This window comes from Festucalex cinctus, chromosome 8 (assembly GCF_051991245.1).
Source record: "Festucalex cinctus isolate MCC-2025b chromosome 8, RoL_Fcin_1.0, whole genome shotgun sequence".
Taxonomy (NCBI): Eukaryota; Metazoa; Chordata; class Actinopteri; order Syngnathiformes; family Syngnathidae; genus Festucalex; species Festucalex cinctus.
The window spans coordinates 21,561,711-21,583,492 of record NC_135418.1 but is presented as its reverse complement, the minus strand read 5'-3'; the positions used below and the strand labels follow the sequence as shown (position 1 = coordinate 21,583,492).

Genomic DNA, 21,782 nt, shown 5'->3' with positions numbered 1-21,782 from the left:
CTCAAATGATGAAACTAGGAAAGAATTAGACAAAAAGTCATCGTCTGGAAAAATTCTGTTTAGTTTTTGCTTTTAAATTTACAGCGAGCATAAGGATATACTGTGTTACTTTTACACAAAAGCACAAATCTGTTTGATTTAATACAGTGGACCCCTGCATACTAGTTCAATACTCATGGATTCACATATTCACAGATTCGCCACGCCCACACAGTTTTTGTTAATAATCCCTTGATTTTTCATGGAAAATCAGTTTTTTTTTTGGTGTTTATTTTTTGGGCATCAATTATACGCAGTTACTCTCCATTCATGGGACCGGCCCGTTCCCTAACCCCCGCAAATAGCAGAGGTCCAATGTATGCTAGATTAACTTTTGGAGACTTTTGTATTTGAAATAACTCGATACCAATTTGCATCAATACTCCAATACAACAAACCTATATAACTTTACCAGGCTGGCATAAAACTTCCAGGCAAGTCAATAGTCATGTAGACTGAGACGCCACATGACTGAAAAGTCTTGTTAGAGGCTACATTTGAGTGAAACGTGGCAAGACTGATCGAAAAACGCGTGGTTTAATGTTAAAGTTATTTCAATTGCTACTCCGAAACTTATGCCATGTTCAAGGAAAGCATGTATTTTGCGTTTTTCATTTTCATCCGAAATAGAGTACTCAAATTCAAGTGCTTGTAATAAAAAGGTGGATTTTCTTGTACTGTATTACAAAAGCTGCTTCAATGCTTACAAGGGGGTCACCGCAGGCCAACTAAAACAGCTTATGTAAACAGACCATGAAATCTACATATCCTTATAACGGCACTGAAGGGATGAACATGTCCTCGAGTTCCCTCTGTGGTGTTTACATGATGGTCGTGAAAAGTGCAGCGCAACATTATGGTCCATTATGCCTCACTAGTGTACGGTTTGTTACTACCCGGTGAACACTAAGGCCTTGGCATATGATTCACATTATCATATGCATTAAGTAGTAGTGCATGTGACATTCTGATTTATTACCATTCCGTTGTTTTCCATTCCCCCTGCTCAACATTTAAACATCTGTATTTGGTTTATATTTGCTTTCTTCTGAAATTGGAATCAGATATTTTCATCTATTGATTTTCTTATTCATGACTTAATCAATTGCTCCTCCATTTTGAACTCAAGAGTAGACAAAACGCAAACTTGTTTCATTGTTTGTATTCTGCATTCCAGACAAAAATTTCTCAACTAATAGAGCGAATCTGGAATGTGACGTTTTGACACAGCCAGTCCTGACACATGTACGTTTTGTACTACAGTCGCTTTACACACTCACACAGTCAGGCAAAACCCTGATGTGCTCAAATGTAAACACAAACTGTATGTGCACACCAACTCGGCACACATAGTAACCGCCCCTACTAATGAATCACCTGGAGTGGAAAACCAACAGTGGAAAATTTCCTGAGGCCCAAATGCAACTTTGATTTGAAAGCAGCCATCCATCAATGGACCTTGCATGCTGCACTACAAACTACACAAGCACAGGCAAATACTGACACACAAAAGTGGAGAAGGTTTTTATGAGAGGAGACGGACACAAGCTGGGACGCAAGCGCATGGCTGCGTTTTACAACTTGATACAAAAGGATGCTGAAACTTGAAAAATTCTTCAACGCTATGAGGCTCTTGCCAACCCAGGTGTTACTCATAACATTCATGGGGGCATTTTATGGAGGTGCCAAAGCTCTGAAGTCATGCAGCCTGCCTCATTGGCATGCTTTCACCCAGCTCGCACTACCATTATAAGTTACACATGTTCCGAGACATGGAGAAAAAAAAAAGAAAAAAAAGAAAAATGAAATGCTAGAATGTGTGCCATTACCAAAGGACTATTCAGATGCATTTTTATTCTTATAATTTAATGTAACTGGAACACCAAAAGTGGGATCGCTCCCTGAACACAAGGTTTCATTTTGGTCTTGAGAATGAATGAGAATATTCACAGGCATGTAAGGGCTTTTGGAGGTCGAGAGGTTCAGGGTTTGAATCTGGCTATGTGGGATTTTCATGTTCTCTCAGTGATTTAATAGGGTTTCCATGGTTAGGACATGGATGGATAGATTGACGTTTTTTTGTGTGCGTGTGTAAACCCTGAGCCAACTCAAAGTCCATGGACCACAAATCACAATGGTTCCTGCTTTGCCAATGAAATGATCACAGGAAAGGTTAGAGATTGCACCAAAAGATAGCCAACATACCATGTAGTTACATCATTCTACATGAACTAGAGCTGCACATAAGCAAACTCTTGATTTCATTGCTTATGATGTTTATTACTAGAGCTTGATATTGATTCTAATTTCCTCAATCGATTCAATTTCCATTCACAAGAGTTCAGTTGGATTCGATTTTGATTTTTTTTCTTAATTCAATCCGATATTGATTATTTATGGCACATCAATTCTTAGATGTTAAGTACATGATACAAACTCCACAAATATTTAATTCCAAAGTAAATTTTGCGCAGGTAATAACTGGTCAAATGATTTCGATTATTAATGAAAGTAACGTGTTATAATTACTAAATGTCATTGACATCAGCAAGGAGTTGAAAATATTCTCCATCTAATTCAATAATTGCAAATATACATTAAAAAGATTTTCAATTGTTTTAAAGTACACAAAGTCAGGTCTTTCATAAATGTAAGCAAATATTTTTAAATTCATGTGAACAATAAATTTCAAGAAAACAGTAAGATACAAAAAAAATAAATAATCGCATTTAAAATTCTATTTTCTTAAGAATTTATGGGGAAAAGACGAGATAAGTGAGTCGGCTTTATGAATTGATATCGGGCTTGAAAAGGAAAATAGATTCCATATCGATTATTTATTTGATTTTTGTATATCACAGACATTTCTCTGGACTGTCATTTTCCCATTTGTTGCAGCATCATACAGCTGCATCTTTCCTCCACGCTCATACCTTTCACTCTCCATTTTCATCCGCTCCACTTGACCCATTATCTGCCCTCGTTGACTCCGGTTACGATCTAGTCCTCAACTCTGCCCAGCCACATCTCCTCCCTCTTTCTCTCATGTTCGTGTTCCATCTCTTTTTGGAAAATGTTATCAATTCCCACTGTCAACATAACCTGCTAGAATCATACAAACTTTTAAGATACAGTGAAAAGAACATTTACCACAAAATGTGGTCGGTTCAAGCATTGGCAGGTGTATTTTTAAACTGGAAATTGCTTATGAATAACTGTTACATGAATTATTCAGCATTTGGATTGATGAAAGATACTTTGAAAGAAGTTTGTTAGTCGAGCAAGGTTTTGCTGACGTATTTTCTTGACTGTCCTTTTCTAGATTTTCTATGCAACGTTAAAGTGCATTTCTCTAGTTTTGGCATGCTAGTTAGTTATCCTCGTCTCTTGGATTTAACCAAGCTGCTGTGGCAGGGAATATGCATCTTCTTTTCTCTGGGAGGGAAGTTAGTTTTGCTTGTTAAGATCCATCGCCCAGTGATGTCTGATGTGTAATCAACACTTTGCCGTATTTTATCAGACATTTTATCGGACATTTTTAAAATTTAGTATCAGTTTTAGTCCACTTTCAATCATGCTTGTTAATTTTTTTTTTTATCATAATCAGTCAACTTCACCCTGTTTTTATTTAGCATTTTAATCTTTATTTTAGGCTAAGTAAAATAACTTTATTAAGTTAACAAAAATTGTCAAACTTTTAGTCTAGTTTTAGACAGGACAATCATTTTACGCCTGTTATTTTTTTTTCCAGCAGATATTGAATATTTTGGATTTAAAACTATTTCACATAAAATTTGCTCTCATCTTTTTGATGAACTTCACACACAATTACAGTGCTCCATGCTACGAGCTAGTAAGATAGCCAGCATTAGACTTTACCGTGAAAATTACGTCATCTTTCAAGATTTCGGAACTTACATCATGAAAAGCAAGTGAGGGTCTTTCGGCTTTATTTCAGGAACTTCAAAGAGTTCTCGACCTTGCAGTCATATGCATGTAGTGTGCACAAAAGAACAATGAAAACAATAGCAAAGGGAAGAGAAGTTCATGATGCTACGGAAGTCTTCTCTGTCCCTCCACATCCTACAGCCGTGCAGTGCAGTGGAGTGTGCATGTGTGTGTGTTGATCTGTGAAGGGGAAGCCTGTTGCGAGCACGCAGCTCGTCTGCCTGTACACGTGAGTGGGAGAAAGACCCAGATGTGAAGCTCGAGACGATGGGGGAGGCGGGGGAGATTAGGGCGGATGTGATAAGAGAGAGCTGATCTGCCTGTCAGCTATGGATGGCGCTCACACACGTACATGCACACGTCTATTTTCACACAGTAGCAAAGTCTTGCTCAGCTGTGGTGAGCACTGAGAAAAATCCAAAACACTGCAACCACACACGCATTCTCAGTGTTCGGCTGGGCAAGAGCTGGTTTTAAAGCAGACTTATTGTGTTGAACAAACTGGCCTCCGTGTTTCCGCTGGCGTGCCCATGACTGGCAAACTATCATGCAGCCTCGCATCCAAGCACATAAACGGATCAGCATATCAAATGAGCTACTTTGGAATTCCCTGTGGATCTGATTCCGAGGGGGGTAGCTGCAACAGTGAGAGACCTTTCCCTCCATGCGCTGATCTCATTAGTCAATCTCTTCCTGATTAAATTAATTGTAACCTAAGGCTGTATTGGGCTGTGAGAGGATGCTGAGCATAGTGGGGAAGGTTCTTCCAAAACACCTTGCTTAAGCTTAAAAACACAGACAAGCCTTAAAACGTAACTAAATGCAAACATTTCCTTTGAAAGAAATATGCGCCCCCACGTCGAAGACACAGTATTTGTGTAATAAGAATTAAGAAGCTTATGCCATACATTTCCATCACTTCAGCGGCCGCCATTCCGGCTAAATGCTCTCGCCAGAATTTGACTTCACAACTACCCTTGAGCTGGCACTGCCAACGTCGCGTGAACAAACTCAGCAAACAGGTGAGCCGTCAAATCCCCAATGTGAGCCCGTGGACAGTTTACCTTGAAGTCAATTGCAGCTGATAGCGGAGGCCGGTATTGGCCAAAATGGCAGCCCCATGAGACGGATGAAAATGGATCGTCTGTTAAATTCTTATTCCACTAAGGCAATATTAACTCATTCACTCCCAGCTACAGAATATTGCATTCTATTGCGATAAAAACATGGAACTTACCATAAGAAAGATTAGAGTCTCTTCTTTCATCAGAAAAAAAGGTAAATTTGTATCCGTTTCCATTTTTCAGCAATTACCAATAGAATATAGCTAAGTTTCATCATTATTCACAAACCTGCTGAAAACACGACAAAAAGAGCTTGTTGCAACATGGCCTTGGCTGATCTCATACTCTGCTGCCACCTGCTGGTCGTTTTTTGGAATAACTATCATTGCTTTAAGCCACCTCTTCATGTCAGAAGCTGCGTCAAAGTCTTCTGTTTGCTCTTGCATTTAAAAAAAACAACATATTTTTGGGAGCGATGGACAAAGTATTTAGAAACATATTTACATGTTTTTGGGTTTGAATGAGTTAATCAGAATAACGGGTTTAGACTACTGGAGGCGAATAAAACATTCTTAGTGAGAAAGTCTTAATGTTTAGTTCCTCTTTAAAGTGCTGCCAATGCAGTATGAAAATCCTGACTGATGTTTGTGGGGCTTTTCTATCCCATAGCAAGTGGTTTTATTTTGATGAGCTGTCTGTGTTCATTCAACACTTTCACACATTCTATTCACTGCATTATCCCACTTCATGTCACCTCACAGCAACACTAAGCAAGGACGATTTACCTCCCGTTATTAGAACAACCCTGCTTGTTGGTTGTTTACGCCCAAATCCATAAAGCATTTGAAATCCATTTCTAAGAGACTACTGTTTAAGCAAGAGGGTGACATTTTTTCACCTCTTCCTTTTCCTCTCAGGCGACGCACACACGTGGCAGATGAAAGAGGCGCTATAAATAATGAATTCTGAATGGATAAATAATACATGAAAAGCAAAACCGAGGGAAGGTGGCATTTTCCTGGTGCGTCATCTGGCATCAATGCCAACGTTGCAAGTGACAATTCAGGAAGAAAAATAGATGAATGAGAGTCCAGAAACGAATCTTAATTAAAAATGGTTCATCTGTGTGCACTGTGCTCTATAAATAACTAGTCTGTCTTTCAATGAGCGCAACGCTTGGATTTACTATGCCCTTTGGCAGCTATGAATGCAGTTTCAGGCAATGGAGCTTAGCGCAGATCACCACCGCCCTTTAGCTACTTTTGTCCAACTTTTTTTTTTTTTTGATAACTAACGCAAGGAACTGCAGTCCCTTTGAAATTCCCTGGCTCTCAATTAATTATCACAATGATTTAAAAAGCACAGAGGCCTATTTGGCAGGAGAACATTCAGTTTTAGCATTTGCGTTGAGGATAATAAAACTTCTTAATTCAGTTCTCAAATTGTCCTTCTGGTTCCGATTTTGCATTTCACTTTCATGAGACAATTCAATCCAAATAACTAAAGCCAAGTGGAGAGGTAAAATAACAGTAAATAGAGCTGTCAAACGATTACATTTTTTTAATCAGATCAATCACATCTTGGAATTTTGATTAATCACGATTAATCGCTTAATTAAAAAGACCTTTTACTCAAAATTTTTGCCTGCCAAATTTAAAGAGCACCCGTTATGTGTTAAATGTTTTGACATTTAATGTTTAATGTCAACATTTTTCGATTGACTGCACATGCTCATTCTGCTCTTGTTCCAAGCAGTTAATTGCTTGCATAATTTAAAAAAAATGGGGGAAAAATGACCCCAATAGTTTAACATGAACAAAGATGTATTAAATGCTCTCATGCATGTAGCTATATTTATTGCTCAAACACAACCTGTGCTACCTTTAACATACCCATCCGCTGTCGGTTAAAGGATCATCTGCGGTCAAAATTAATAGTATGATTAATCTGCATTAATTAATACATTATTAATGCGATAATATTTTGGACAGCACTAGTAAATAGATGCTTGCTTGCCTTTCTGCATGTGTACGCACTTGTTGAGGCAGATGACCAATAGGGTATGAGAAAGTACAAAGATTGATCATTATGAGTGGCTCTCTTCCGTAGGCAGGGCAGCGATCAATTTTGGCAAAAAAGAAAGCAGGATGCTGAGTGTTGTACATACGAGGACCTTGGCTTTGCCCTTGTTGATGTAAGTAACACTGCGGCAGGTTGAAATGATTGAAATCTAAACCATTCCCCGCGGTTTCCTCCCCTCCCTTCAACCACCTGCCCCTTTTAAGTGTGAAGAGATATCTGACGAGGCATTTTAATATTTAAAGAGAACTAATAGCCGCAATTCCCTCACCCTTGTTTACCTTTTGAGAAAATAGTTTGTCCATTATTTGCTGTGAGAGTGTCCATAATCCGTTTAAAAAAAAAAAAAAAAAAAAAAAACATGTCTGATCTTCCCATCTAGGATCAACTTTAAATGTCAACTTGAGGGGAAATCTTGAGCGGTGCATAAACTAATGTACTGTGTGATAAACATCGTGATTCCCATAACAACTGCAATGTAATCATGAGTTTAGCTTCATCAATTAATTTGATTGTTAAGAACTTTTCAAAATGTATGGAGTTGATAATTGATTAATTGACACAACATGGAGTGCACTAGTGAGTGCAATGAGCAGCGGTGCAAAATACTAATTTTGGTTATTTAAACGAGCTTAGAAAATCAATAAATTGGCTTGTTAAAAAAAAAAAAAAAAAGTACATTACTAATTTAAATGATATATATCCCTTTATATTAAATTAAAAAAAAAAAAAAAAAAAAAAAAAAAAAAAAAGGGAGAACCCGTAATCCATTAATATCTACATTGCCATGTGAGGCCTTACACTTCTGACATACCACCAAACATGAGCCATTAATCTAATCTCAACTCTTTTATGACTCTGCTAGTACCCCTCAAAGTTGGAAAAACCAGTTTTCCGCATTCGGTGTTGTGGTTAATACAGAACATCAACCCAGGTGGTGGAAGCGTAAAACGGGTTTATGAATTTGCAACTGTTAAGGGACATATTATGGAAAATTGGCTTTTTAATTGCTTGTCTAAACAGTCTCTGGTGCCTGCCCATCCATGTGTAAAATTACACAACCAACTGCAAATTTTGCAAGCTGCCTATTTCCATAAATGTGCCTGTGAGTAAGCTGTTCAGAATGCTGTTGAATTTTGGCATGTTTACGCTTGGTGATTGGTCAGCTTCATGCGCAACATACACAGATCCGTACGAACTGACTTTTTTTCTAATTTGCAAGCTTGGTGATATGCTGCATTCGAGGATGGTTGGAAGTCCGAGTTGGTTTTTCCCAGTTCTGACCTGAAAGCGTTTGAGGCAAAAGTAAACAACCAAAATGGCGGATAGTGATAAAATGCTTTTTTTTTTTTTTTTGGTCCTCCAAACTAATTTTGACCTCCAGCAAACTTACCTTCTAGCAGTTTTGCGTAACTTATTGTTTTATCTTGTTTCATAAGCATTCCATACATTTCAGTAGGTCGCCGATTAATTTCATGGACGGAGATGGGGGCATACTGTCACGTACGTTGTGTTACGTGAAGTTATGTTGAATATTTATGAATGAAGAAAGCTATTGAGTTTTATACTCGAGCAAATTGGGTATCCAAAGGGGTCGTCGCCATTGCAGAATGACATCACTTGTCGTCCGTCGGTGAAGTCGGGAATTTACGAGTTCAAGGGGGCGTTCCCGTACACGCTTCCTTGTTTGAACTCGGAAAATTCCGACCATCCTCGAATGCAACATATGGTCATCCTAACACGTATTTTGTTCAGGGGGCTTGCATGGTCTCCGTCTCAACGAGTAGCCACCCGCTAGATCCACCCCTAGTTGTTATGCAATGAAAGCCATACAGAAGTGTAATAAGTGGCTCATTTGCATTTGACAGGCCCACCCACTTAAAACAGGCCTATTTCAGCAAGACAAAAAAAAAAAGGGGGAGCGTTAAGACACATGAAGCCGGTTTAAATTAGATTAAAAAAAAAATAAAAATGCACATCTCCTTTAAGCATGGTGCCATCGTCAACATGTCAGCAGTCAAGAGGTTCTACAATAGTTTTGAATCTCAGCTACCTCCTGTGTGGCGTAATTATGTGGGTTTTCGCCGGGTATTCTGGCTTCCTCCTGCATTCCAAAAACAGGCTGCTAACTTGCGGTAATTCATTGAAGATTCTCTGAGTGTGAATTGTGAACTGTGATTGTGTGGTGACCTGCCTCACCCCTCGACTCTAAAGAAGACAAGCTCTATAGAAAACAGATGAATGAATTAAAGATGTTCTGCTTTGCATCTTGCCAAATGTATGGAGTGCTCTTGATATCATTTTCCCGGCAGTCTTTGTTTAATACCACAGCCAGTTACGGTTTCTGGCAATAATCAGGCACATCTGCAACAGAAAATGTTTGTAACTAATGCCACAGGCATAAAGACACGCTTGTGCAACTACACAATTACTCTTTTCTTTTATAGAATTAATTATGTACGGCATCGCTGACATAATAAACTATACACATGCACACAAATGGCTTAAAAGTCTTTTCGCGTCTGGATATTTTCAGTATAATTGACTGTGGCATTTATTGATGTTTCGGGTAGTATCCACACAACAGAAATGTCAAATGAATGCGTTGGATAACATTTTGTAAGGTTATTTTCTCTTGTTGTTGTTGCAATTGCAACATTATACAAAGACTAAAAAGGAAGTATTCCATCAATTTACTTGGATGAAAGCAAACCAACTTAAACAGAAATTTCTTTTTACGTAAACATTGACTGCATTTTGTCATATATTGGCCTTAATAAAAGGTGTTTCAAGAGCCCTGTCATTACTTGAGGCTACTGTAAGAATACTGTCATAATATAAACAGAGATCAGATTAACTCATTTACTCCCAAAAACGTATAAATACGTTCTATTTTAAATATTACCATGCCCCCAAAGATGTAATTATACGTTTTGGCTTAGATGCAACCTCTGAACTGAAGAGAATGCTTGAAGCAATGGTAGTTATTACAAAAACGGCCAGCAGTTGGCAGCAGAGTATAAGAGATCAAAAAGCTCTTTTCCCCAATATTTTAAACAGATTTGTGAATAATGATGAAACTGAGCCATGTTCTAATGCTAATTGATGCAAAATGGAAAGAGCTAGAAATACACTTTTTTTCCTGATGAAAGAAGAGACCTTAATCTTTTCTTTGGGAGGTTCCATGTTTTTATAGCAATAGGACACAATATGCTATGGGCCTTGCAAAATCAGTCAAAATCCAGTAAAACAACGAAAATGTCCTGGGAGTGAATGAGTTAATATGCAAATTACTTGGTGAAGTCAGGAAACGGGGATGAAAGTATTTCACATCAAAGTGGAGGTGCAGGACCAGATAGATACCGGTCGTCCTGCATGAGAGGTATGGAAGTGAAATACAGCAGACTTCACTAAACACCAGGGCATCTGTACCATGTGGGTGCCCATGTGTTTATTTTTATACCAGCGGTAAATATTTGCATAAACCTGTACGTGAACCTGTGAGATTATGTTAATATGCGAGCATACTATTTTCTATGTCAACATTTTGCTGCATATGAATTGTTTTGCACAAATCTGCAAAAATCAAAGCTTGACACCATTTCAGAAATAGCAGCATTGAAAACCGTCTTGGCGTCTCACCAATTCAACACGGCATTTTCTTGGTCAGTTTTTGATGAATATGAATCACTCTTGTAATTTTCTAGAGTCACTACTGACGGAAGGTCCGCCAATCCGGCATCACTAACGAGTCGGACACCCGTTTTGCCGACTGAGTCAGGCGAGGCCGGTGTGGCAGTGCAGAATAAATAATCAGCCTCTGCATGCAAGGTGGGAAGCCTGCTTGTGATACGGGTCAGGTTATATCCTTTACATTGAATGTAGCGCTGACAAATAATCAATTATCAAATTAATGGACATCTATTTTAAATAATCAAGTAATCGTTTGGAGCCTTTTTTTTTCTTTTTTTATTTAAAATTGTTCAAATTCTCGAGTTCAGCATATCAACAGTAATTGTTCGCTGATTTTGTAGTCTTTCATGAAAGAAGACTGATTATATTCTATGTTTAATCAAAATAAGACATTTGCCATCTGTTTTTACTTTGGAAAACAATGACCGAAACAGTAACATTATACAACATCAACCCCACCCGCCCCTTTTTTTTTTTTTAATCACTATATAAATACAAAATGCGAAATAAACACCGATAACTAGTTAATAAACAGTAATCGAGGGGAAAAGATGCTTTTGTAATACACTCTAAGGCAAAATTAAGTGGAAAAACTGATTAAGTCGGAAATGTGATTTTTGTGAAAAATATTGACAAAATCTAGTACAACAGTGTATTGAATTCTCCCAACATTTGCTGCATTTGTGGCACTTTGTGGTGGCAACTTTCACTGTTATTAGCATGTATGGACATAATTCTGTCAATTGTTTGTGTCGACTGAGCACCTGGCGGGTGGGACAGGTGGACTGCTGCACCCTGGCTCCATCACTGCTCTCATCAAAGTTGCTCTTCCACACCATCACCTGCAGATCCATGTAAGATTGTTACATCTTCTGCCAAAATCAGCATTTACATGAATGGTTTTGATTCACTATAAAATGCAACTTTGACCAACTAGAATCCAATTTTAAACATATCACCTGTTCATCAGAACCTCCAGAGGCGAAGTAGTCTCCTGTTCTAGAAAAGGCCACACAATTTACTGGACCCTGTGGAGAAATAGAGACGAGATCGCATTGTACATTTGTCTCGCCCGACGACTCCTCTGCTAACTACTGACCCTGCATGGGGGAACCAATAAAGAAAGCAGAAACGCAGGTGGGCCGGGGTCAAACTCTGGTCAGAGCTAACAATGATCACCTGGGGGTGTCAGGACAAAAGGAGTGGAAAAGAAACGCACGCACGAGGCGGGTGGAAATAATAATAATAATTTAAAAAAAAGGGAGCTGTATCCTATGCGCGGCTGGCTCCCAGACAGGCCGGTTTGTGTGAGGAATGCTTTCCCAGAAGCACCTGAGCAAAGCAGACAGTGTCACTATGGCAACGCGACGACATGACAGACAGTATGTTCTGTTTCTGCTCTGACTAATGCCTGCTGCCAGGCTGGCACTCGCCACGGCTAGACAAACACACATTACTGTACTTTTCTTTGGGTGGACGTTCAATGATACGTGCATTCTTCAGCTCTTTACTCCATCCGCCACTCGTATCTGCCTCCGTTCCGTTTCCTGAATAGAGCATGAACACAACTCTACCTTTCACCTAAAAACTGCACGCTTCATGATTATATAAATTAATTTGAGGAATGTATTGACATAGTTTAAGAAGTTTGTTTCCACCATCTTCTTCCTGAGCTTTATGTAGTGATGAAACTAGTGGCAGGATTATGGATGACCTCATCTGTGTGTTCTGACAGATGAGTGCAGCATGCAAATGAAAACAGAGGTCCGCACTATCTTCACACTCAAACTGTAGAATCACCATCAAAAAGGTTACTGGTCACATAAACCGTAGCAGCACACATACTGATGGGAGAGGCAACTAATAAAAAAAGCGAAAGCTCTCTCCAAGTCCACCAGATTTTTTTTTGACACTTGCTGATCTCTGGTTGAAATAAATCTTTCAAAAGGCATAACAAATTGAAAACATCCCATCTCCACCACAAAATACTAACTGTAAACGCAATGTTTTAAGCGCCGATATTCATTCTAATCTAGGATTGTGTTGACAAATGCAAGCCACTGTACATTCTGTTCTTCCAATATAATTGTTGTTGACATAGCCATATTGTACTGAGCAGCCTGGACAGAAGACGCGTGCAATGAAAAGCCAACAGCGTGGCCAATTTGCATGAGAACAGGTCAACTTGCCACTGTGTTTATTGATTGGCGAGGACAACTGGTGTGCGGTGTGGGTGGCGAGGATCTGTTCTCCGCTGCCATTTAAGTGTAAAAAGAAGTTAAGCAGTGGAAGCATTGAAACAGGAAAATCTGGACAGCTGACTCCTGCTTTTTTTGTGTGTGTGTGTGATGCTAGAAGCCCAATTTCATGAATCATACAACATCACCATCATTTGAATTTAGAGGTTCTATCATACTGTGAGAGCTCCCAACTCCAACAGATTGGACTCAGTGATGAGCCAAAAAGAACAATGAGACAAATGGAGAGTGTGAGTATGTGATGACAACTTGAGAGGTGTGATATGATAGATTTGTTTTGTTTTAATTTGATTCGGACTAGTGGCAAGTGAGGTATAACGACATCACACGGGGTACACAAAAATGTGTACGGCCGATCGATTGTTGAGCTTGCCAGTCCAGTCGGGTCTAAAGTGAGACTATCAAGGCTGTGAGAACAGACAGACAGTAGAGTCGACGTTGGACAAAAGGAAGGAGCCGAAACAAAGAGGAGGAAGAAGAAAAGGAGGAGGAGGAGGAGTTGAGGATCCACACGAACAGAGGAAGAAACACGGTCCTGTTTCGGAGATGAGTCATTATGAGTGGGCTGCTTGCCTGGCAAGTACTAAAATAAACTGTATACAAATATACAAATGGAGTCGGGGGGTAAATGAGTGTACTGTATATACACTTCAAGGGGAAAAAAAAAAAAAAAAAAAGCATGCGGCAAGTTAGCAAGTTGACATGCTGAGTGGAGAGCAATGCTCATGACCGCCTAAACCAATATACTGTCAAATCAGTGATTCGTCACAGAGGAATAAACTATTTATTTAATTAATTATTAATAAGCAAGTTTGTTATTTCAGAAGTGTGTATCAAACTAGTATCCCTTCACATTAAGCAGACCCAAGACACTTTCAAAGAAACCCCTAACCTAAACCAACAATGTCTCTTACCCTTAAGAGCAGCACTATTAGGGTTCACTCTAACTTTACAGTGCTTTAAAAATCAAGATTTTTATCCGGTTATAAAAAAAAAAAAAAACTTAGGTGCCCAGCGTATGTGTGTTTGTACCTGGTGTCCGTGCAGTGTGAACAAGAGTTTTCCCTCCACAAGGTCAAGTATCTTGGTTGTGGAATCGTTGGATGCAGTGAGGAGAAAATTACCAGACGGATGGAAAGACAAACAGTTCACCGCGCCGTTGTGGACTATAAAGAACACACATAAATACAAAACTCGCATATAATACTTTTTTTTAATTAATATTGTAAATAATTTCTTGACCTTAAATACAGTTGTGTAGGCCGGCTACCCAGGCATGTAAGTAATTAACCTACCTGCATAATTTAAAGCATTCAGTACATGATCAATTGCGGCAGAATTGGTTGCGTTTTCTACACTTCCGCAGTTTTATACGTTATGTAGTACCATGATACATCTATTGTGTTTTATTTCCCCTCCTCACACCGTGGCTTAATGGTAGCTTGACATTTTGTTTACATTCACACAAATGATGATGTCAATTGCCTGTGGCAAGCTCCAATAATCACATTTGATTCATGTAGGCATGCACTGTAGTAATTGGATTCCTGACAGAGACGAAGTGAACAAAGCAGGTTTTCCGTGAACCACGGGCGCCATCTGCTGGCTGACAGATGATTTTCAACTGCACTGACTGACCGTCACATTGAAATGACAAAAACAAGAATGGCATGAAGATCACCTTCATTTCTCAGCATGATACAAACTACGAGCACAATGATAATCACATGCTAAAATTTGACCTCTCAAACGTTAAATTAAGCCACTTGAACCAATCATATTTTATCAACACAATCATTTGTTCCAGTCAGTCTGAGAACTTGTGAACTGAATGAATCAACATAATGAAGCGGAGGAGGGCACAAGGAGGATTGTTACAGACCGGTGTCATTATCCATTATTAGCTCTTGCAGCTAAAATCCATTAAGGGTGGCTAATTAAAACAACAGAGCCCCCTCAACATTTTAATGTAATGACACTGAAAGAAATTATGAACGCAAACTAATCCAGACACATCTGATTGTCGCCTAAAAGACTGATTATGTGAAAGAATAGCCATGTGTCTTGACTCTTTACCTTGGTAATGTTGCAGCATCTTGTGGGATCGAATGTCCCACACCTTGACTGAATTGTCAGTACTGGCTGCAGCGATGCATGTTCCACTGGGATGGAAATCCACATAGTTTGCATAACTTGTCAGAGGAAAGAAAAATGGATTTAATAAATGAAGAAAGACATCTTTGAATTGGTGAAATAATTGTAAAACATTCTCACCCTGCATGTTCGTAGAAAGAATGAATACATTCCCGGCTGTTTTTGTCCCACAGCTTAATAGTTTTGTCATCACTCGAGGAAATGATCAAACGGCTGTCTGGAGAAAACCTGCATGAAATGCATACATTTGACAGTGAGGTTGCAGGTCAATTTGGGTTGACAAAACGTGTCATACCTGGCACAGCGGACCCAATTGATATGCTGGTTGAGGGAGAACAGGAACTTTTGTCGGTGGAGGGCCCACACTTTGACCGTTTTGTCATCGGACGCCGTGATCAGAGCCTGGCCGTCCTCGGAAAAATGCACACTACGCACGGTGGCTGTGTGAGCCTTGAATACAGTTGACTGAGCCTTGCTGTAAAACCCACAAACATACACACAAGGGTCGGGCTGCTCAACACATTATGAGGAATACAACTAAGATTCATTACAGTAGCTGCTAGGTGATGGTTACTGGGAGCTGTACTTTATTTACATTTTACTACTCAGCATGACAGTTAGAAATGTTCAAATTAGATGTTAATTTAATAGGTTTTGTGATAGGAAACGATGGGAACTTTTTTTTTTTAAACGTTATTAATGGTCTTCTTTTCACTATGCAAAGCAACAATCTTGTGCTTTTAAAACCACAATATTCTTCTCATTAAACGAACCATAAAGAAGACAGGTGGAAAGAAAAAAATTACTCGTTTAGCAGGGAAAAAAAAAAAAAAAAAAAAAAGAAACCCTACATGTTGGGCACCCAAAGGCGCACAGTCTTGTCTTTGGAGCAGGAGGCCACCAGGTGTCCTGATGGAGAAAACTGGATGGAGGTGACAGAGTCTTCATGACCGTCAAAACGATATGCACGCCTCTGAGGTTTCATGTTCCAGATCATCACGCTACAGTCTGTGGAGCATGTGGCTGGAGGGATGACAATGCAAGGCGTGATTAAGGTTAAGCAAGCAGTTGTCAGAAAACACAAGTCAAACTGAAATACTGCTTTGTAAATGCAGAGAGAAATTAGAGCAGTTACCGATCTGTTTCATGCTGCTGCTGAAGTCCACACTCGTCACGGCCTCCTTGTGACCCTTGAAATTACGCTCAAGCGTTGGATCAGGCTATGTGGGTAGGGAGACAAAATACCAGGCATTACATTACCTGATCTGATGCATGAATAACTAAACAATGAGAGATTTTGAATTAACCTATAACGGATGGCTGATTGCAAATGGAACTTTAAAAGTGCCAAACATATCTGTAAACTGATCTGTCCACAAGAAAAAAGGGAATAATTATGTTTGCAATGCTGTAGCATTTTGACACAGTATTGAATGTAGCTCATCTAGGACTCTGAAAACAAGGGTCACCGTCTTGAGTTCTGCTGCGGACAACATTACACCCTTATGATGGGTCAAAAATAACAAAAACAAATAAATGAATTAAATAATTTGGTCAAAAATTGGATCGATCCAAGTAATTTGACCCAACAATGGGTTCTTTTGTTACAAAATTACTGAACCAATTTTGTTTTGTATCAAAACAAAACCACGCCAAAACACTAAATTGGTTGACCCAACTTTTGAGTTGTAACTTAAAAAAAAAAAAAAAAAAAAAAAACACACACACACACACAATAACAACAAAAGTACCTAATTGACCCAAATCGCGGGTAGGTCCAATTTTTGACCCAACAGTTTTCAGAGCGTAATGACAACTTGACTCTGACTAATGACTACCGCTGGTCTGATTCCCGACTGGAAGTCTATACGTATAGTTAATTAGCCTCTCATTGTGCTGTTTTGAATTTATACATAATATTCAAACAATCTGGCTAAAATTTGGCTAAATTGTTTTGATGAAACTTTAAACTCTGCAAAAGAGCCAAAGTCAAGTAAACAACAGCGGATAGCACGGGACAACGTAAAATTGCCTCCAGTGGCTTCACTCCTCACTACGGTAAGTGGCATTGTAAATCGATCTATAACGGCGTATTAGGGCCACGTAAAAATATTTTTGTTTTAGATGAGAAGGGCAATATTCCGAGAAATTGAAAAAAAAAATCGCAAATTTACCACTTTAGAAAGTCGCAGATTTGTTTAGAAACTTTCTAAAGTGGCAGATTTGCGAGGGAAAGAAAAACCCCTCAAACTTATGAGAAATACACGTAGCGTAGCTATAGTCTAATCGTTTGAGGATTCGTTGGTGGTTAATGGGACTGTTTATAAAAAGGCATGATGGAGTCATTCTTAATTTAAACTTTATTCGCCCTACACGCAGCTAGAGTGCCAACACTTCCTGATCCCCTATCAGCTGACTAGCACTAACCAATCAGATGCTAGCAATGCCTTTAGGTAAATGCAAGTGAATGGCGGAGCAGCAGATTCGACACATTAACTTAGATACAGTACTTGTACAAAAAATACCAAATTGTATGGATGTGTAAATAATAATTCTAGAAACATAAATATACATTTTACAAATTAATGTAAATGCTTGATCCGCAGGGTGTGGACCTTCGCAAAGCGAGACGTCTTTGTAGCTTGCCGTATCCAATGCTTCAAATCATAGCCTATGGTTAATCTCTGCTATCTCCTTATTTGAAAACCCGACCGAAAAGTATCGGCGCAAAGATTCAAGTAGCACGCTACGTGTATTTCTCGTAAGTTTCTGAGTTTTTTTTTCCCTCGGAAATTTGCCACTTTTTAAAGTGGCAACGTGACCTACACACTCCGCCACGCGTGACGTCTGATTTTGATTGTATCACTCGAAGTCGTGCCTATGCGCATGGTAGACGCGAACGCATTCCGCTCGCATTTATTTACTCTTTTTAATTTTTTTTTTTTTTAAACACGTGGTAGCCTTTACCCCTGCACCCCCGTGCGCATGTACAGATCAAAAGTAAGCTCCGCCCCTTTCATTTGAATATCAACTCTTATTGGTTGGGTGTTTGAAAGTTTGAATTTCTCCTCTCTGATTGGTCCAGAGCCTGTTCAGGTTGGTGTAGAAAAGCTCAGTTTGCCTCACTTTTCTTCCCCAGAATCCCCACACCACCAACAACCAGCCATGGTGAGAAAGTTAGAGGAAGATGCTGGTCAAGCGCCACTGAAAGAAAACTCTGAAAAAGATATTCTCTCTGAATGCTCTACAGAGACCCCCGTGAAGAGAAAGTTATCAGGGGAAGATGCTGATCAAGCTCAACTAAAAGAAAGCTCTGAAGAAGAATCTCTCTCTGAATGCGCTGGAGAGACCACAGAGGATGATGGTGATGAGGACTTGACTTTGAAAAATTTCAGGTCAGAAACAGATGAGGAGTCAGAGGAGGAGCAGTGGGAGGAAGAGGAGGACAAAGAACAAGGCACATGGCTCTCAAAAGATAAGCAAATCGTGTGGTCTTCCTCACATGAGGTGGCCAGGCATTCTGTCCCCCCACCCATTCCGCGTCCCGGCCCAACGCTGTATGCAACTGACAGGATCAGCACCCCTGAGACTGCATTCAACCTTTTTTTCAACAAGGACATTTTGAGCCGCTTAGTGGACTTGGCCAACCAGCAAGACAAGTCATCATTCAAATCCTGGGTCACACTAGATGAGGAGCAGCTGCGGACATACCTGGGACTAGTGATCCTGGCGGGTACGTACAAATCCAAACACGAGTCAACCCAGAGCCTGTGGGATAAGGAAACTGGGCGGCCCGTGTTCTCGGCAGCAATGGCTTGGGGTCGATTTTCCAAGATAACGGCTTCTCTCCAGTTCAAGGAGAAACCCTCCGGTCCAAAGCGTCAAAGAAATAGCAAACTGGGCCCTTTCATGGACATTTGGAACTCATGGAACGATCTTTTGCCGAAAATGTTCAACCTGGGGAGAGATGTATGTGTTGATAAGCAGCTGGTCCCTTTTAGGGGCCACTGCCCATTCAAACAATACATTCCTTCAAAGTCAGCAAAGTATGGGATTAAAATATGGACGCTCTGCGATGTTGCAACATCCTATGCCTGGAACATGCAGATATACACAGGAAATCCTGATGGAGGACAGAGGGAGAACAACCAGGCCATGAGAGTTGTTTTGGAGCTGTGCAGAAATCTGACGGGCCACACGGTGACCACAGACAAAGTTTTCACCTCCTTTCCACTGGCTGCAAAATTAAAGAAACAGAAAATGGCTTTGGTGGGAGCTGTGAGGAGAACTAAGGCCGAACTGCCTCAAGCGCTAATACACATTTCAAACAAAAAAAAGCTCTCAAGCCGTTTTGCATTTACCTCCAATGAGACGTTGGTCTCCTACATGCCAAAAACAGGGAAGCATGTCCTCGTCTTGAGCACCAAGCACCGAGAACCACAAGTGGAGACAACAAAAAATAGGGAGCCTCAAATAATTTTGGACTACAACAGATGCAAAGGCGCTGTTGACCACCTGGAACAGGTAAGCACAGGTTTTGCATCTTCATCTTTGTCAAAGCTGTCTCGCCATCTGATGTGTTTTTGCAGGCTTGTGGCGATTACTCCTACCGCAGCCGCTCAATAACGTGGCACAAGAGCCTTTTTTTCCACATGGTGAACATCTCATGTTACAACGCATTTGTGTTGTTCACCACCGTGGAGCCGTCTTGGAACGAGAAAATGCTGTACAGGCGACGGCTGTTCCTGAGAGAGTTAGGCATGGCTCTCATTTTGCCTGCAATTGCAAAACGGCGCCGCATCAAACAGCCTGATGACTACTGCATGGTCCAGCCAGCAAATGGGCAGCTAGCAAATTGGCAGCAACCCCTTGAGGAGGACCTCCACCATGGAGGATCCACACCCAGGCAAAGAGGACGATGTAACTTCTGCCCAAATCGAGTGACTGCTTCAAATCGGTGTGTAAAATGCAGTGACTTCTTATGCAAAAAACACATGTCCCATGTTTGTCCTAAGTGCTTGAACTAAATCAACATAGTAAAAAAAAATGTTGAGTGTTAGTTGGTCAGTGTTCTTCCTTATACTGCTTTATTATTTGTTGTGTTTGTAACCTTAGGCTCTAATTACCTTGTATAACATTTCCCACCTATACTGTTTTTTTTTTGTTTTTTTCCTGTCCACAGAGGGCATAAAAATGTGTTTCTCTATGGATGGGCCTGATGCTACTGAACATTTTGAATGGTTAAAAGTTACACAAAAAATAGCATATGCCTTAGTTGATATAATATGATTGAAGAGCTAGAACCATGTTTGGCTCAAATGACTACTGTTAACTATTATTAATAAAAAAAAATAAAAAAATGAACATTGACTTATTCAAGGCTCTAATTAAGTTGGATTTTTTTTCAAATTTAAATATATACAGTGCTCAACGTGAGTGCAAATTTACAAATTTTTGCATTTACAAATTTAAAGATTTTATTGAATATCTCCATTCATCCATGTTCCTGACCGCTTATTCCTCACAAGGGTGCTGGAGCCTATCTCAGCTGGCTTTGGGCAGTAGGAGGGGTACACCCTGGACCGGTTGCCAGCCAATCGCAGGGCACACAGAGACAAACCATCCACACTCACAAGCAGAGACAATTCGGAGCGCCCAATTAACCTGCCATGCATGTCTTTGGAATGTGGGAGGAGACCGGAGTACCCGGAGAAGACCCACACAGGCACGGGGAGAACATGCAAACTCCACCCAGGAAGGCCACAGCCTGGACTCGAACCTGAGTCCGTACTGGGAGGCGGACAGAATTTTAAAAATTTTGGCAAAATGTTTTCTGTACAACATGCACTTAACTCACAACATGAAAGTAAGATGGATAATAGAATGCACAGATTAAAAAAAATCTGTTTTATCAAATTAGCAAAAGCAAAAAAAAACATCTTATTTCCTAGGACCTCCATGCCTTTTATTGATGTCTGCTAGGCCTGGAATTAAAAAGTTTTTTTTTTTTTTTTTTTTGTCTAGTGCAAAATGTTAAGCAAACTACTTTTTGTGAGTTTAGTCATTAACAAATCTTGCTTGCAAGTTGCAATCAATGGCAAAAGGAAACAAAGGTGTTCTTACAAAACTGCTATGGTGTACGCATTTATGCTGAGCACTGTATAGCTTAGTGTTGTGTTCATAACATAATACTTTCATGGTGTTCATAACATAATAATTTCATGGTCGATAGAGTGCATTATAAAAACATGCAACAATGCATCTACAGATCGGTCTGATGTAAATGAACGTTTTGAGGGGTGGAAAGAAAACAAAAATCATACAACTTATTTTAACAATCTGATCAACTTTTCTCAAATTAGTCCTGCATATTTTGATGCACAAGGAATAGTGACTATGATTATCACAATAGTATTACAAGTTGCATCATTATTGTTATTATTTTTTTTTAACATCGACCCTTTCATCAAATCATCTATACTGGTTACAATGTACCTACACACGCATAGTCACAAATTCACACGGTCCCAAAATACTTGCGTTTTAG

General features: G+C 39.7%; 1 protein-coding gene across 4 annotated transcripts in view; it reads right to left on the bottom strand.

The window, feature by feature from the left end:
- poc1a (POC1 centriolar protein A) overlaps positions 1 to 21,782 on the bottom strand; it is a 32,154-nt gene that overhangs the window by 8,134 nt on the left and 2,238 nt on the right. For 2 of the 4 annotated variants that reach the window (XM_077530059.1, XM_077530058.1), the window contains exons 2-9: positions 16,371 to 16,455; positions 16,087 to 16,258; positions 15,531 to 15,710; positions 15,356 to 15,463; positions 15,158 to 15,273; positions 14,114 to 14,247; positions 11,783 to 11,851; positions 11,588 to 11,665 (exon numbers count right to left, since the gene is read on the bottom strand). In XM_077530059.1, coding sequence (XP_077386185.1) covers positions 11,588 to 11,665; positions 11,783 to 11,851; positions 14,114 to 14,247; positions 15,158 to 15,273; positions 15,356 to 15,463; positions 15,531 to 15,710; positions 16,087 to 16,258; positions 16,371 to 16,455 — 942 coding nt within the window. Of the gene's footprint in view, positions 1 to 11,587; positions 11,666 to 11,782; positions 11,852 to 14,113; positions 14,248 to 15,157; positions 15,274 to 15,355; positions 15,464 to 15,530; positions 15,711 to 16,086; positions 16,259 to 16,370; positions 16,456 to 16,542; positions 16,605 to 18,061; positions 18,163 to 21,782 lie in introns of those variants that run through there. The other 2 variants (XM_077530060.1, XM_077530061.1) reach the window with 2 other exon arrangements.